This window comes from Triticum urartu, chromosome 5A (genome assembly GCF_056163025.1).
Source record: "Triticum urartu cultivar PI428250 chromosome 5A, HENAU_Tu73, whole genome shotgun sequence".
NCBI lineage: Eukaryota > Viridiplantae > Streptophyta > Magnoliopsida > Poales > Poaceae > Triticum > Triticum urartu.
Genome location: NC_141877.1, coordinates 579,609,223 through 579,627,462, shown reverse-complemented (window position 1 = coordinate 579,627,462; position 18,240 = coordinate 579,609,223). Strand labels below are relative to the sequence as shown.

Here is an 18,240-nt window from a genome sequence, read left to right as displayed (position 1 = left end):
ATGGCCGATTTGTTGCCAATTGGGGAGGGAAAGTATAAGCCCAAGAAACTACTCGACGTGCGACCAGCCGGTAATTAATCGATCAGTTAATTTGTGTTTCCTTTTGAAGAATCAATCAACAGGCTAAATATCACACACGTATATATAGGAAACAAATGAATCGGGGGCCTTCCTAATCGGGGGGCCGGGGCGGCCGCCCCCCCTCCCGCTCCTCAGGACCGGCCCTGGCCTCGATACAACTCAAAGTTGCCCACAAAAAAGTTTGTCAAAATGTACCCATATGGGATATAGTTTCGAAATACTCGTCCTGAGAAACCCAACGATGAAAACGAATTTGAATTTCGATGCACAAATCAAAAGTTATAACTTTTGAATTTTTTTGAAATTCAAATAAATGCATGCGGGACAATATGTAGGTGATTTCCTGAATAGTGTGAATACGTCAAGTAGTTTTTTTTTTGAGGGGCAAGTAGTTTTCTTTTAGGATGTAAGTTGGCTTCAGAATCACGTGGACGTGGGGACGTGTTGTGAGAAGCTGATTTGCTTTTTTTTTGGAAAGTGACAGCCCGCCTTTCTTTTGGCCGCGAGCGGGCGCTCGGGCGCCAGTAGCGACGTCCATCAATCAATCATCCCCCACGACCCTCGATAAAAAAAAATTATCACTAGGCAGGGGAAATGGTGGCCACCTCCCCTTCGTCGGCGCCGCCCGCCACCGCCGGCGACTGCCCCCACCCGACCTACACCGAGGCAAGCTCTCCTTCTCTCCCCCCACCTCCCTTTCCAGTCTCGTCTCTCTCGTTTCCTGCTGATGGGGAGCTGGATCTCGAACGCAGATGATTACGCAGGCGCTCACCGAGCTGGGAGGCACCTCCGGCCGCATCGCCATCGCCGCCTTCATCCTCAGCCGCTTCACGGGCCTCCCCGCCACCCACGACAAGCTCCTCAAAGCCAGCCTCCGCCGCCTCGTCTCCGAAGGCGTCGTCCGCGGCTACGGGTCAAAATCGAGATCTTGCTACGTCTTCCCCGCCTCCGACACGCGCGGTCGTGGCCGGCCCTCCAAGCCCAACAATAAGGATTTGTCGGATCTCGATTTGGAGGATGACACAACCGCAACTCCCCTCCCCAAGAATCTCAATTTACATGAATCCAGTGAGATGATTTCGCCGGCCCGGCAACGACGCAACTCCGGCTCCGGCTCCGGCTCCGGCTCCCAGCCCCAGCAGAACTATTCCGATCCCGGTTTGGATGGATTCCAGAGTAACGGCAGCAGTGGCGAGGATGACGTTGATGATGATGAATACACTCCACACAAGCGAGGCACTGGGAGACCAAGGAAGATACTGAGAGGGCGTGGGAGGCCGAGAAAGGACGCGCAACAATCACAATCACAAGCAAAGCATCCTCCAACTCCAACTGCAACTGCGTCGTCAACCGGTGGCATGCAACAATCAGAAGCAGAAGCAGCAGCAGCAGAGCCTCGTAAGGTTACCCTATCTGCGAATGGAGATGCTGCCTCCCCATCGACCAAGAGTGGCCGTGGGAGGCCAAGGAAGATACGGGGAGGGCGTGGGAGGCCGAGAAAGGACCAGCAGCAATCACAAGCAAAGCATTCTCCAACTCCAGCTGCGTCAACTGGTAAAGCAGCAGCAGCAGCAGCAGAGCATCCTCCAACTCCATTGTCAACTGATGGTATCAAGAGAGGGCGTGGGAGGCCGAGAAAGGAGGCCGACAAAGGAGGATCAACAAAGGACGATCCTCCTGCTCCTGCTGCATCGGCAGGAGTCAAGAGATCGCGTGGGAGGCCAAGAGTGTACAGACCAATGCCCGTCAAAACTGGAGATGAACTTGAGAATCCAGTATCAGTTGATGTCGCACTTGAGAATCCAAGAATGCACAGGCCATCAGCAGCTGGTGTTGTGTCCATGGTCATGAAGAGAGGAATACCTGCTAAGGCTCGAGATGCAAGGCCTGCTGAAGCTGGAGATGCAATACCTGCTAAAGCTAGATATGCAAGGCCTGCTGAAGCTGGAGATGCAACGCCTGCTGAAGAAACTGGAGGTGCTGCGTCGACGGGAATCAAGAGACCACGTGGGAGGCCAAGAAAGGAGAAGCCAGCAGCAGCAATGTCTGCTCAAGCTGGGGATGCTGTGTCGGCCGGGATCAAGAGAGCGCGTGGGAGGCCAAGAAAAAAATGACAAGCCTGATTCTGCCTACACACATCAGAAACTAGTGGTTGGGGTGCCTGGTTTGAAACCCCCATGAATAAAAATTAATGCTAGGAAAGATGGGCAAATGCCTTTCAAAAGGTCGCCTCTCTATGCTTGAAAATAAGTTGACGTGCCAACAAACAAGAAAAGGATTTACCTTCAACACCAGAATGCCGGAGGAACAGGTTTGAATCATTTATGGCACTGTCAAGATGCAATCGTTTTCTTATTTCATATTTCGATGTGACTATCAATCAACTTACCATACCATGATGGAGTGGCAAAATTGTACAATTGGTGACAATCAATATATGCTATACTGAAATTATAGGGCCTACTGATGTCTGAAAGATATCATGTAATGCAACTTGAACCTCGCTTGAGCTATGCTCACAGCAGGCGAGATTAGCTTATAAGGGGAAAAGGAGGGGCAAATTCCTCGTAAGGCCTTGTTCGGTTGACAGGGATCTAGGAGGGGTTTGGCAGGGATTGAGGCGGATATAATCTCCCACGAGTCAAAATCCACCCAAATCCCTTCCAATCCTCTTGAGAAGAGGTGTAACCGAACAAGGCCTAAAGCACTCCCTCTCTAGACACCAAGCAACCACATTACATGAAGGACCAATGGGGTTCTAGCAGACATTTCATTTTTCTTAGTAGCGCATAAAGGCAGCGCCCAGTGTACAACTGGATCTTGACAAGAAGCATCCTTATATGGTTCCTGGCCTGCACAGTTGAGATACTTCCGTAGTATTTTTACATAAACAAGCATAATTTGTGACTCAATGTTCATTTCTCATGAAATAGATGGGTTGTCATGAAGCAAGCTTGCAGAAGTTTGAGCTAGCTCTTGTAAGATTCAGGCCCAGTTCTTTTCACACAGGATTCTGCAGAATCAAGATTTTGGAAAATTCTCCCAGAATCTGCTTCTCCCAGAATCTGTTGCCGAGTTCTTTTCTGGGATTGTAGGTTCAGATTCTGGGAAGAGTTGTGTGTTGAAATGTCTGTAGTACCCTTAGACAGAAGTTATTTGATGAATTTATTAACACCTTGTTCTTTCTAACAGTATCTACTAGTCTAATATGAGTACGAAAGAGATTTACGAATGTCATAAAAAGTGCTAAATATTACATTTAGAATGGATTTAAAGATTTGTTCATTACAAAAGTGGATGAACTAATAAAAATGGATAATCTCAAGGTACGAGACTAGCAGCAATCGCCTCGCGTATTGCGTTCATGGTACCATCATCTTCTGGTGGTAGAGCATTGGCACCTGTAAACGGCAATGGAGGTTGCACATATGCATCATTGTCGAATTTGTCAAAATGCTCATCACGTAACTTGCTATCACGAATCCAATTGTGGAGACACATGCATGCAGTGACAATCATCTTTTGGGTCTCCGGTTTGTACCGAGGCATGCCTCCAACTCCAAGAATTCGCCATTTCATCTTGAGAACACCAAATGTTCTTTTAATGACATTTCGCAAAGAAGAATGTCGATGGTTGAATGTCTCATATCTCCCAACCGGTGGGTGTTGTTGGAAATCTGGTACATGGTATCGTTGCCCTTTGTATTGAGATAGATATCCAACCCTGTTTGGATATCCGGAGTCGACAAGATAATATTTATCTACAGTACGACATCAACAAAGAAATTAGAAATGTACAACATACCTTCCTGTATATAACAATATGGATACATGCGAGATGTTACCTGTGGGGGGTTGTGGAAAGTGATCATAACGAACTATGGCATCGCTCCATACACGTGTGTCATGAACAGATCCGGGCCATCCGGGAACAACAAACGTGAACCTCATAACAAAATCGCACACTGCCATAATATTTTCACTTGTGTAACCTTTCCTATTCCTATGTTGGGGCTCCAACTTCTTAGGCACAATCACCTTAATGTGTGTTCCATCAATGGCTCCAATAGCATGTTCAAAATGAGGCAAAAACTTTGTTTTTCTAAGTACTGGGTGTGGTTCAGAGAAAGTTGGATCAATTGGTCTTATGTAATCACCGGCCATGCGGTCTACACACTTCAAAACCTCGTGGAATTTTTATTAATGACAGAACGACTATGTGCAAACCGATCTGCGACATTATCAGTTGTCTGACATGTACCCACAGTCCATAAAAATTGTGCCAATGCTTCTTTGGATGAAATGTTGGAAGTTGACTCAAGCCCATACTTCTGAACTAATAGATCATGCAATGTGCGAAACACTGACCTCCTCATTCTGAACATAGCATAGAAAGATTTTGCATCTTTCTCCTTCTCTTCTACCCATTGGAGGCCTGTAACAAGATGTAACTTTCTTGGTGCGTAAGGCAGTGTCACACTTGACGACGCCACATCCATGGCAAATGCAACCATGGCCGCCTCAAATTCCTTTTCTTCTTGTTTCTTTCTGGATTTATTCATCTGCCACAACAACATGCACATAGTGTAATATTAGATACAACACAATTCAGATAATAGTACATCTCCAAAGCAAATAGCTTAGTTCACAAAAGTACACCTCCACAGCAAGTAGCTTAGCTCACAACATTACAAGTAAATAGTCTGGTAGAAAGCAATTAAAACATAGATGTTCTACTTATTATTGAGCTCCCACATCCTCTTTATCCATCCAAGCCTTGCAAGAGATTCATGGTCTGTGAAAGTGGAGAAAACAACACGATATTTCTTTTCCATGAAAAGAAATGTAGCATAGAAATGCTCATCACTTCCTGGTTTTGCACCATCCGCTTCCACCATGGCCATCATTTGTTCAATCTCTTGTCTTGTTGGATCAACACTCTCCTCTACATCCCTCTTCTCTGCATCCCTCCTCTCCCTTTCCCTTTCCTCTTCATCCCTCTTCTCCCTTGCCCTCTCCTCTGCATCCCTCTTCTCCCTTGCAATCTCCTCTGCATCCCTCTTGTCCCTTGCACCAAAGATCTCCACCATGCGTACAAAAGCCTCATTTTTAGCATTTTCACTTGCCCACTTGTCATTCATCTTTGGACTTGGCGAATAAGGACGCGCCCTCTTCTTCCCACCCTTGCCTCGATTTTGAACAAGGGTAACTTGGCCTTCATGACTATCACACCATTGCGGTTATTTGCTCGAACCTCCTCTATGCACGCATTCATAAAAATTGTATGAGCAGCACTGTCCCAATTTGCTTTGGGTTCTTTGACTTTCTCCATCTACAATTACAATTCACCATTATCACATTAGCATTCTACCATAAAAATAAATGTAACAACATCTTCAGTAGCAATAGCACCAATACAACCAGACATCCATACAGTAGCATTGACAGTAGCACACAAAAAAGAAATTAGCACCATCCATCCATCTACCAGCATCAGCAACCAATCCATCCATCTATCCATCAGCAATCAATCCATCCATCTGTCTAGCTATCCATAGCATAAGAAAAAAGAATAACAGAGACATGGAAAGAGGATGCCTCACCGTGGTGTGGTCTGCTCCTCACGTGGGCTGCTCCTGGCCGTCGAGGTGCAGCGCCTGTGGCTGTCGAGGTGCAGCGCCGGGGGCCGTCGATGCGCAGCGCCGGTGTCCGTCGGTGTTGGCGGAGACACGGCGGAGGGGAGGACGAGCAGCGAAGGAAGAGGGGCGGCGCAGGGAGATAAGGCGGGCGGCGGCGGCGGCAAGGGCCAGGCGGCGGCGGCAAGGAGCGGCAAACCCTAGCCCTCGCGAACAGGGGCGGGCGAGCGTTTTCCCCTGATGCGAACAGGAGCGGTCGAGCGTTTTCTCTCCAGCGCGTGGATGGGCTAGTGGCATTCTGGGCGTAATTTCTCCATGGGATAGGGGTATTCTTATATTATGAAACGTTTTCATTGGTGGGACTTGCCAAAATCTCAGGATTCTGGAAAAATCTAGCTTTTTGGGTGCTTTTGGATTGCACTAGGATTCTACAGAATCCTCTCCAGATTTTGGAAGTCAAAACGAGTTCTTTTGGCTTCAGATTTTCCAAACCAAAATTCTCCACAATCTGATCAAAAAAACTGGGCCTCATTCTCGAAATGGATGGCTGCTGGCTCAGATATCTCCAAAAGGGAGCATGCCTTGTGGAATTTGATGTGCAAGTCAGATTCAGAACTCACTTGACTTGCATGGGACGTAATGGCCGATAGCATCTCCAAAATTATTCCCGTATGCTCAGCACAGAAGGATCTCCTGTGTGTCTCATACAACTTAATGATTCGCTGGAGAGAAGCCGCAGAATCGTGAGTGTGATCTTAATATAATTATTGACCTGTCGACACAAATCATGAAGGCAAACATCTTGTCCTTTTTTTTGTGTAATTCCTATTTCATTTGGGTGTGCAAAGCAAAGCAAAGTATTGAACAAAATTTAGAAAGAAAGGCATGATATACAAAGCGATAAGGCAGAAACTGCGAGCCAGTGCCTATGGCCATAGCACTAGTAGCTGCCTGTGTGACCGTGGTGAAAGGTTGAGTATTTTCCTATTTTAGCTAGGCACAGCCGCAGGTGAGGGTGTTAACCGTGCAAGTAAATAGCCTTTGGGTTAACACCGTCTGATCTCTGACCGGCCGCCGCCAACAACAACAGAGAGATCAAAGCTGTGGTCCGAGTAGTGTGTAAGGCCAACTCCACCGCGCGACTTTAAACGGACGTCCGTTTTGTCTGGATTCTGTCCGTTTGGGTAGTGATTTGGGGTCGTGTCCGGACGTGTCCTGGGATGCGGTGGCCGTGCGCCCAACGCGCGGACGCATCCTTTTGCCCTATCCTGTCTGTCTGGGCCAAAAATGCCCAAATTTCCATCAAAACTAGTTTACAACCCAAATATTTGTCAGCAAATTAAAATAGTTTTACAACCCAATTGAAATTGTCTTTTATAAAATATTTTTACAACCAAATCGAAATTGTCTTGACTAAACATAAAATGGACCAATACATCTATTGGTTGCCAATGTGATCCCACACGTACTCAACCAAGTCATTTTGAAGATTCAAATGAGTGTGCCAATCACGCATCTCACAGTGGAATTGAGCAAACTGTTCAAATGTGGCCGGGTCTTGGTGCAGGGGCTCAATATTTTCACCTTGATAGTCAAATCCTTGGTCGAAGATACTCTCATCACGCTCGTCCTCGACGATCATGTTGTGCGTAATCACACAAGCAGTCATCACCTCCCAAAACTTCCTTTCATCCCATGACAGTGCAGGGTTACGAACGATACCCCACCGGGTTGAAGCACACCAAAAGCACGTTCCACATCCTTTCTAACACTCTCTTGCATTTGGTCAAATCTCTTTCTCTTCTCACCTTGGGGTTTCGAGATTGTCTTCACAAAAGTTGACCACTGAGAATATATACCATCTGCTAGATAGTATCCCTTGTTGTAATGGTGGCCGTTGATCTCAAAGTTGACAGGTGGGGAGTGGCCTTCTGCAAGCCTCGCGAAGACTGGGGAACGCTGCAGCATGTTGATATCATTGTGAGAACCTGCCATGCCGAAGAAAGAATGCCATATCCAAAGATCCTGTGATGCCACCGCTTCTAATATGACAGTGCACGCCTTGACATGCCCTTTGTACTGGCCCTGCCAAGCAAATGGACAGTTCTTCCACTGCCAGTGCATACAATCTATACTGCCAAGCATGCCTGGAAAATCTCTAGCTGCGTTGGTCGCAAACAATCTCTCTGTATCAGCGGCAGTTGGCTACCTCAAGTACTCTGGGCCAAACACCTCGATCACAGCCTGGCAAAACTTGTACATTGACATCATACATGTTGTCTCCCTCATACGCACATACTCATCCACCAGATCGCCTGGAATTCCATATGCAAGCATGCGGATGGCCGCGGTGCATTTCTGGTAAGAGGAGAATCCAAGCTTGCCAATGGCATCCGTCTTGCACTCGAAGTATGGGTCATGAGCAACCACTCCCTCTCGGATACGATTGAACACATGCCTTGCCATTCGAAAACGGCGACGGAATTTATCCGGTTTGAAGAGCGGGGTGTTGGCAAAGTAATCGGCATAGAGCAGGGCGTGCCCTCTCTCCCTGTTGCGGTTCAGGTTGGGAGCACGGCCAGGGAGTGACCCCCTGTATCGAGGAAGCTGCCGTTGAATGTGGTCGTGAACGACCAGTGCAGCCACCACAATATCTTCATCATCCGACGACGAATCGTCCGATGAACAAAGAAATTGATGAAAGAAAAACTTGTCTCCACTGTCCATACCTTTGTCGGCAAAATGCCGAAGACCTTGCGGGCGTGGTGGCGAAGAGGCCGTGATGATCACCTCGACGCAGCAAGGGTGGTTGCCGGCCGGCTACTGGCCGCTGTGGAGCTCTCGTCGGGAGCTGCCGAGGACACTGTGTTGCGTCGCCGGCGGTCCTGTCCCCTCTGCGGCCAGCAAAGACGTCGACGGCCAAAACTACGGCCACAGCACGGGCGTGGTGGCGGCCATGTCGAGAAGTGGTTTGGTAGGGACGGCCGGAGGCTGCGCGGTGAGGAGGCGGCCGGAGAATAGCGGCGGCGCCGGTGGCGGGGCGGGGCGAGAGAGAGAGGGTGGAAGCGTTGGGAGCGGAGAGACTGCTAGCTAGTGTCCCCGACAGGCTGGCCATGGGGGGGACAAGGGCATGCGTCCAAGCCGTCCGCACACGTCCGTTTCACGCCAAACCGAGCGCAAGTTTAGGCCGGGAATGGATAAAAAACAGATGGAATCCGGACATTTGTCCGTTTGAGGCCGTGCGCTGGGCTGCGCTATTCGTTCGTTTTACCCCAAACGGACGGGGGCGGATAGGATAGGGTCACGCGGTGGAGTTGGCCTAATGGCTCTGGGCGTCACTGCTTGCTCGCTTGCTCCATACTCTAGGAGACACAACCACCAACCGATAGACTACTACTAGAACCAGGGTCTGTTAGTAAGCAAGCGTTGCCATGAGCCAAACGTTGATCTTACCTTCATCCCTGGCCCATCTCTCGGGTTTTGTCGTCTCCAGCAAGGCAGATTTTTACGAGTTTAGGTCTTGTACTCGTAGGTCACCTAATTTAGAATTTGTGGCATGAAGGAAGGAGCAGCCGCCAGCTCGCTGGAAAAGCCTTCTGGATCTATCTTAGCGTGGCAGGCGACCTCGATATCTATTTTAGTGTGGCAGGAAATCCCGTATCAATTTTAAGGGTGGGGCGGGTGCAGGTTCACCAAAAGAAAAAGGTATCCACCTTCGTATACATATGTACGAAGTGTACGCACCGCTTATACACCCAATCCGCCGACCCCACCCTCCTATTGACCGCGCCTGTCGTGTCTCTGGTTCATTCCGTCCCGCACGTCCGTCACATCCCGCCGCCGACGGAGAGAAGAGAAAAACAAGTGATGACTTTTGGTTCGTCGTATGGACGCTCCGGACTCCCGTAAAGCTCCCCTCGAATTTGGTTCTAGTTTGCGAGAAAACGGATATTTGAACTGATCAGCGGACCAATGCGGGTTGGCGTAGGATGGCAAACTATGTCTGAAAATTTTGGTTCGGACGTTTGCGTGAGGTTTGAGGGTCAGCTTTGGATAATGTCGCCTCCTTTTGCTTCTCTTCCTCCCAAAGCTAACAGAGCGCAACAGTTACCGCACCGCGTAGCCAGCGGTCGTGTCTCGCCTTGCCACCATGTCCCTGATCACCGTTGCAACCCCTTCTTCCTCTTCACCAACTGGATCGAGGCTAGACGCAGGGAGAAAAGTGCTCCGTCATCTCCTTCCTCTTAATATGAATAATCTCCACAATGTCTTGATTACGACATTAGTATGAGCAATTGGTCCGAGTTAAGGTGCTAAAATTTGTTTAGATGGAAGGAGGGATCTCCCGAGCTCCCATTTTATTAAAAGGAAGCTAAAACCAGGTAGCACACAGTTCACGATCATCTCCTCGCACACAGACAAGTTCACGCACCCAAAACACAGAACACCACAAAGTAAAGGAACTCTCCCCAACAAACGGGGCCTGATTAAACTGGTAATAAGTCCAGGTGCTACTCCTATTAAGGTGCTGAATTAATTTGTACCTTGAACCAAACACCAGTTTGTAGCGTTCCGTGGCCTTGCACTCTACGCTCCTGAATCAATATATCCACAAGATTTTAGGGCTGGCCGTGCTGACTTTGGCCGATCATAGCTTGGACTTCACTGGTAGAAAAAGGGCCTGTTGTCCCGGTTCGTAAGGGCCTTTTGTCCCGGTTCTAGAACCGGGACTAAAGGGTCGGTACTAATGCCCTGTCCCTTTAGTCCCGGTTCAATCCAGAACCGGGACAGATGGGCCTCCACGTGGCCTGTGCAGCGGAGCCCAGGTAGGAGACCCTTTGGTCCCGGTTGGTGGCACCAACCAGGACCAATAGGCATCCACGCGTCAGCATTTCTGTGGCTGCGGTTTTTGTTTTTTTTTGAAAGGGGGGGGGGGTTGGGGGTTTTGGGAGGTTAATTTAGGTGTTTCATATATTGTGTTAGCTAGCTATAATTAATAGAGAGAAGTGTCCTCTCTTATGTCCGTGCTTGGTCGATGCTACGTACTATACATACGTATAGAGAGGACTAGACACGCTAGCTAGCTAGTAAGCAAACGAAGGAAATAGAAGATCATCATGAACATATATGCATACAGAGAGAAGTGATATCGACCACCTCTCCTTCTCCGAGAGATTGGTCAAACAACAAGTTCTCATATATCTATCCGACACTACCGGCTACATATATACAATAATTATCTCTTACAAATATAATCATACAGACTCAGGGTCCACATAGAATTCTCCGTCTTCAGGGATCACGTGGTCAAGAAAGAATGCCGCCAATTCCTCTTGAATTGCTCGCATGCGAGCTGGTGCTAGGAGTTCATCCCGCTTCCGAAACATCTAATTTAAAGAAGGGGGTCAATGCATATATACATATGAATGAATGAAACTCAACACAAATGATGGTAATAAAATAAGATTATGAATGTTGTTATTTACGTACTTCATATTGTTCGTCAGTGTAGCCCCGCTCACAGGTCGTGTGGCGGATGGACTCGCAAACGTAGTATCCACAGAAATCATTCCCTTATTCCTGCCACAACCACTTTACAAGAAATAGAGCTCAATCAAACTGATAAGCAAGAATGCCAAATGGTATTGATGAAACTAGCGCTTGAATGACTAGTAGATGCGCGGAACATGCTACTATAGTACTTACTTTCGGGTGTCTACATTGCAGCTCCTTCGGCAGTCCCGGAGCTTTTCTGGTGAATTTTCTCCAAACCCTGCCGGACAAAGAAAAAATTACTTGATATATCAGGAAATGAACAAAGTTGCTGATATGGTGGATAATGATCGATTTAACTTACTTCTCGAGTATTTGAGTCATGTCTGCATAGTCCTGGGGATCTTTTCGTCTTGAGTCTAAGACGGTTACTAGTCCCTGCTCAAGCTTAATCTCTAGAAGAATATAGTGGAAACTGCACACGCATGCATAACTCACCAATTACATTACTATAACCTTGACTAATATATAAGGGAAACTGAATACGCACAAGACAGTAACACTCACTTGAAGTTGTAAGGAAAGAGTATTATATCTTTGTTTTCATTTATTAACAACGATCGTAGCAAGTTGGCCTCGGTAGCTGCGGCATGAAATTTAACCTGATTTGCATCTATGAGATATATGTTAATGAACCCAATATCACCGACTTGTCTTTTCTTCAATTCGGTGATCTTCAATCTGCATAATATAGTGAGGATGATTATAAATACATGCAATGAAAGAGCTGAGCTATATAGAGAGACTTAATGACAGAAGTAGTACTACTTACAGACAGTAGCAGGCGACCGTTGTTTTATCGAGGACCAATTGATTGAAAAACTGATAGAACTCCTCAAATGGAACAGGCAACAGTTCAATTCCAACGAGGTCATGCTCCTTTTTAACTTTCACATACAAAGTACTCCTCCCCCCAGAGTCTCTGCAGATTTTCAAGTACCAATCATGCAATCTTCGCATCATCGTTGATAGAGATCTTTCATCTTTGACGAGAGGCTTCCCGTACTCGTATCTTTGTATCTGCACCTCCATGGGTTCATAATGTACATCGTCGGGCAGGTAATCTGCAAGATTGCTATAACCGGGCACCATCCTCGGATCATTAGCGACGTTGTGGCTAGGCACCTTGAGCGGGGGGCACGATTGCTTCGCTTGTTCGCCGAGCTGGGCAATTTGTTTCACAGCTCGTCGTTCTTTCAGCCTTTGATCACTGACAGTACTTCCCGACCGCTCCGCTTCGGCAAATTCCTTTCCAATAATGCACTCATAGTTTCCTTTCGGCGGAGACTTGGGTGGTTTTGTCAGGGTAGCCAGAGTGCGCTTCGCTTTCACCGGATCTACCTTCTCCTCCGGAAGTGGATGTCTCTTTGCTTTCAACCCTTGAAACCAGTCATCCACTTCGGTTCGTGCGATCTCGGCATTCTCCTCCGGGGTCCTCTTGTATGGTAACTTCTCTGGAGTCTTTAGAGAAGGACCGAATCTGTATGTCCTCCCGCCTCTGGCTGTACTGCTAGACGCCGGCCGAGCAGACGGAGCGGTTGTCTTCTTTACTTGCTTACGAGGCGGAGGAGAAGGACTACGACGCGCCGGAGCAGCCGGAGCGGCGGCAAGTCTCTTCCGCCCTTGCTGACGAGGCGGAGAAGGAGGAGGCTGGCTGCTCGGGCGCGTCGGCGCAGGCGGAGAAGGAGGCGGAGTGCCTCCACGCGCTGGAGAAGGAGCCGATCGAGTGCCCTGATCGTCACTCACCGGAGGAGGAGGCGGTGGAGGAGGCGGAGTGCCCTGACTCGCCGGAGGAGGAGGCGGCCTGACTTGCCGGAGGAGGAGGAGGAGGCGGAGGCGTCCAGTTCGGAAGGTTGATGAGCTCCTTCCGCCATAGGCATGGAGGCTTCAAAGCAGACCCTAGCCTAGTCTCCCCTTCACCGGTAGGGTGGTCAAGCTGGAGGTCCTCAAATCCCTCCGTTATTTCATCCACCATCACCCTAGCATGCAGTGAAAAGTTGCGCCGGGTTCAGTAGGAAAAACAGAGCCAACAGCCGCCTTGACCTTCAAATTCATCCATTGCGTCATAAGGTGGCAATTTTGAGACTCCGTGATAGCATCCACGGGATAGCTGGCAGGAGCCGTCAAGGCATGGTCCGGCTGAAGCAGCTCGATGGAAGCCACGCTGCTTCTCCGCTGAGATGGCGGGGTAGCTTCGGGGGAAGCTTCAGCAGTACGTTTGCTGCGATTTGCTTCTCGTTCCTCTATCACTTGTACCCTTGCTTGCAGCGCCTGCATTTGGGTCTGATGCACTTTTTTCCTCCTCTCATGGGATTGTAACCGCGAGCGTTCGGAAACCCAACCTTCCACGGAATGGAGCCTGACGTGCCTCGTGTCCGTCCGGGGTGCTCAGGATTACCGAGGGCCATTGTGAGCTCGTCATTCTCTATGTCTGGAAAGAACGTCCCTTGCTGCGCTGCTTCGATATACTGCTGAAGCTTCCTAACTGGTATGTCCAGTTGATCGTTCGTCCAAATGCACTTCCCTGTTACAGGGTCCAAGGTTCCGCCAGCCCCGAAGAACCAAGTCCGGCAATGGTCTGGCCAGTTAATTGTCTCTGGTTCGATCCCTTTATCAATCAGATCATTCTCAGTCTTGGCTCACTTAGGCCGGGCTACGAGGTAGCCACGTGACCCCGTGCGATGGTGATGCTTCTTCTTCGCAGCATTTTGCTTGTTTGTCGCCAACATTTTCTTACTCTTTTCCGATGTCTTGTGGGCCACAAATGCGGGCCAGTGATTTCTGATCTTCTCATATCTGCCCTTGAATTCTGGTGTCTCATTATTTTCGACAAACTTATTCAGCTCTTTTTTCCACCTCCTGAATAGTTCTGCCATCCTCTTAAGAGCAAAAGACTTGATTAATTGCTCTTTAACTGGGTTCTCTGGATTATCCTCTGGCGGTAGGGTGAAATTTGACTTCAGCTCAGTCCAAAGATCATTTTTCTGCATATCATTGACATAAGACACCTCAGGGTCTTCTGTAGCCGGCTTAAACCATTGCTGGATGCTGATCGGGATCTTGTCCCTAACCAGAACCCCGCACTTAGCAACAAATGCGTTCTTTGTTCGGATGGGTTCAATCGGTTGGCCGTCGGGCGCGATTGCTATGATCTCAAACCTTTCATCCGAGCTCAACTTTTTCTTCGGGCCTCGTCTCTTTACCGAAGTTGTGCTCGATCCGGAGGGCTAGAAAAAAGAACAAAGACTTAATTAATATGTGTACATACCAAAACAATGAATGCATCAATTAGCTAGTCAGCACAGGCTTAACTAATATATATACCTGGCCAGACTCGGTTCGGTCACCGGAGCCGTCATCACGGTCTCCTTCTTGCACCGACATTGGGTCACCAGAGCCGTCCTCATGTTCTTCTTCTTGCACCGACATTAGGTCACCGTAGCCAGCTTCTTCACCCTCTCCTTCCAGACCATCGGTGTCGTTGAGAAACAACGAGACGGCATCACTTCCTTCTGCGATTATGTCCCTCAACAACGCTTCTTTTGCTTCGTCTCGGGCGGTGTCCATAGTTTCTACAAATATTTACAACATGGCAATTATTATTCAAACATGACAGATGGATATATTAGTGGCAAACGTAGAACTAGCTACCTAATCATAGTAAGGAATCATATATATTAATTAGTGGTCTCGACGCTGCTTCTCTAGGGTTTGGGGTGGCCTCGACAACGCTTCAAGGGTTTGGGGTGGCCTCGAGAACGCTTCAAGGAGGGGGTAATATCGACCCCCTCCCACGTGTTGAAGCTATCGGGAGGGGGTATATCGACAACAACGACACTACATCTATGTCCCTCGACGACCCACGTTCCCGATAAAAAAAAGAGGAAGAAGAAGAAAAAAAAGAGGAGAAGAAAGAATAGAGGAGTTCTAGAACTCCTCTATTCTTTCTTCTCCTCTTTCTCCTCTATTCTTTCTTCTCCTCTTTTTTTTCTTCTTCCTCTTCTTTTTTTATCCTCTTCTTCCTCTCATGTTCGAGAGGATCGCCGAGGGGTCGGGAGGTTGCCTAGTGTCAAAGGATTCAACAAACCCATGTCTTCATCATTAGGCGAAAGTAACAGGTGCATGATGGTACGAAGCTCTCCAAAGTTATTTTGGAACGGAGTCCTAGATAGGATAATTCGCTTTTTGGTACAAAGTTCAGCAAGAACCTTCCAAATATCGTTATTTGGAAGGCCTTTGCTGAAATTCATACAAAAAGGCAAATTATCCTATCCGGGACACCATTCCAAAATAATTTTGGAGGGCTTCGTCATGCCCTGGTTACTTCCGGCTAATGATGAAGCCATGGATTTCTTCAATACTTTGACACTAGGAAACCTCTCTCGACCCCTCGGCGATCCTCAACCCCTCGAACCCTCGACAACCCTGGAACCCTCGACCCCTCGGCGATCCTCTTCTTCCTCTCATGTTCGAGAGGATCGCCGAGGGGTCGGGAGGTTGCCTAGTGTCAAAGGATTCAACAAAACCATTTCTTCATCATTAGGCGAAAGTAACAGGTGCATGATGGTACGAAGCTCTCCAAAGTTATTTTGGAACGGAGTCCTAGATAGGATAATTCGCTTTTTGATACAAAGTTCAGCAAGAACCTTCCAAATATCGTTATTTGGAAGGCCTTTGCTGAAATTCATACAAAAAGGCAAATTATCCTATCCGGGACACCATTCCAAAATAACTTTGGAGGACTTCATCATGCCCTGGTTACTTCCGGCTAATGATGAAGCCATGGATTTCTTCAATACTTTGACACTACGAAACCTCTCATATATATCCATCTATAGCCACATACATATATAAATGGAAAAAATGCTATGAACAAAAATACATATATACTTGGTAAATATTCTATGAAACATCGTTTCTCATATATATCAATGCATACATCCATGGATCATCATTGCTCATATATCCATAGTCATATATAAAAACTTTCTGCCTATGAACAAAAAACTTTCTATGAACAAAAAACTTTGTATGAACAAAAAAACATTTTTGACATATTTAGCACATTCTAAATTTTCCTAACTCTTTTACAACCACAAAAATTACTCCAACTTCATGACAGTACCCACACTCCATTTCACCAAAAACCTTCTGATCCATAGTTTAATTTTTTTAAATTTCATTCAAATGAAATTTGAACCAGATTCAAATTCCTTGCTGAAAACCTATTCTAAACCAATCAAAAAATTCTGAAATTTTGCCATCACATTTGTCTTGCATCAGTACCTCACCACAAAAAATATCATAAATCCTAAAAATGCCCAAAGCCATCTAGCATTTGATCAAACACCCTCTATATGCACTGTTCATATCTGTAAAAAAAATCAGAAATTTCAGAAAAGTTTGCTGCTGCTCCACTCCTTCTCCTCTCCTCTCCTTCTCCTCTCCTTTTGCTCTTCAATGCGTCGGGGCCGACGGCGACCATGGAGCAGGGGCAGAGAGCAAGGGCCGCACTCGATCGGGACCATGGGAAAGGGGGGCTCACTTTGAGGGGGGCGGCGATGGCAGGAGTCCGGCGACGAGGACAGCGGGCTCGGGGCGACGCACGGCCGACGACAGGGATGAGGAGGGGTGGGCTCGGGGAGGCACGCAACGACGGGGACGACGAGGATGGCGGGCTCGGGGATGCCGGCGATGAGGACGGCGCGGGCTCGTGGAGGCGACGACATTGGCGGCGGCGGCGTAGACGGCGAGGCAGAGCAGCCTGACGGCGTCGTCGGTGGGGGAGGGGGGAACTGGCGATGCAAACTGAAAATTTTCACAAGTGTTTGTTATATAGTCCAAGCTTTAGTCCCTGTTGGTGGCGTAAACCGGGACTAATTCCCCCTTTAGTCCCGGTTGGTGCCAGCAACCGGGACCAAAGGCCTCTTTTCAGCAGCCCAAAGGGCGGGAAGCGGCGGCCTTTGGTCCCGGTTGGTGGCACCAACCAGGACTAAAGGGGGGCATTGGTCACGGTTGGTGCCACGAACCGTGACCAATGCCCCCTTTAGTCCCGGTTGGTGCCACCAACTGGGACCAAAGGCCTTGTGCTGCCCCGCGCCCAAATGTTTAGTCCCACCTCGCTAGTTGAGAGGGAGCCGCACCTGTTTATAAGGTGCGGTGCGCCTTCCCTCTCGAGCTCCTCTCTAAAGCAGGCTTTCGGGCCTAACCGCGCAATGTGTGCCTATGGGCCTACTGGGCCTCCTGCGGGCCTGAATCCTGGCCCATGGTAGGGTTTCTAGTCGTATTCAGGCCGTGGGTGCCCAGTAGGTGGCACTTTTTTTTGTTTTTTTTGTTTTCTTTGTTGCTTTATTTATTTTGTTTTGTTTCTACTTACAACAAAATACTTATTGTTGCTATTTTTATTTTTTTCTAGTTTTTTTGTTTTGTTTTCTGTAATATTTATTTTCTTTTGTTTTTTGCTTTATTTTTTAATTCTTTTTGCTTTTAGGTCAGCAAAATTATAAACTTTCTGTTGCTTTATTTATTTTATTTTGTTTCCACTTACAACAAAATACTTATTGTTGCTATTTTTTTCCAGTTTTTTGTTTTGTTTTCTGCATTATTTATTTTCTTTTGTTTTTTGCTTTATTTTTTTATTCTTTTTGCTTTTAGTTTTAGAAAAATTATAAACTTTCTGTTAGTGCCATTAGTTTTCAAATTTGAAAACACTTTTTTAGTTTTTTTTGTTTTCTTTGTTGCTTTATTTATTTTATTTTGTGATTAACTTTACTATAAAAATAGTTTTTTTCCTGTTTTTTTATTTGTTTTTTGCATTATTTATTTTCTTTTGTTTTTTGCTTTAATTTTTAATTCTGTTTGCTTTTAGGTTAGCAAAATTATAAAATTTCTGTTAGTGCCATTAGTTTTAGAAAAATTATAAACTTTCTGTTAGTGCCATTAGTTTTCAAATTTGAATAGTTAAAATTTG

General features: G+C 47.2%; 1 protein-coding gene across 1 annotated transcript; it reads left to right on the top strand.

The window, feature by feature from the left end:
* Positions 1 to 587: 587 nt before the first annotated feature.
* On the top strand, positions 588 to 2,544 carry LOC125510726 (uncharacterized). Its single transcript, XM_048675975.2, has 2 exons — positions 588 to 747; positions 834 to 2,544. The coding sequence occupies exons 1-2, from the start codon at positions 676 to 678 to the stop codon at positions 2,193 to 2,195; spliced, it is 1,434 nt and encodes a 477-aa protein (XP_048531932.1). The 5' UTR covers positions 588 to 675; the 3' UTR covers positions 2,196 to 2,544.
* Positions 2,545 to 18,240: the final 15,696 nt, after the last annotated feature.

What these genes read in the sequence shown, in the direction of transcription:
- LOC125510726 (XM_048675975.2), top strand. Translation starts at nt 676, where the DNA reads ATGGTGGCCACCTCCCCTTCGTCGGCGCCGCCCGCCACCGCCGGCGAC. An exon ending in CCCACCCGACCTACACCGAG is followed by an intron (nt 748 to 833) that starts GCAAGCTCTCCT and finishes TCTCGAACGCAG; the next exon opens with ATGATTACGCAGGCGCTCAC.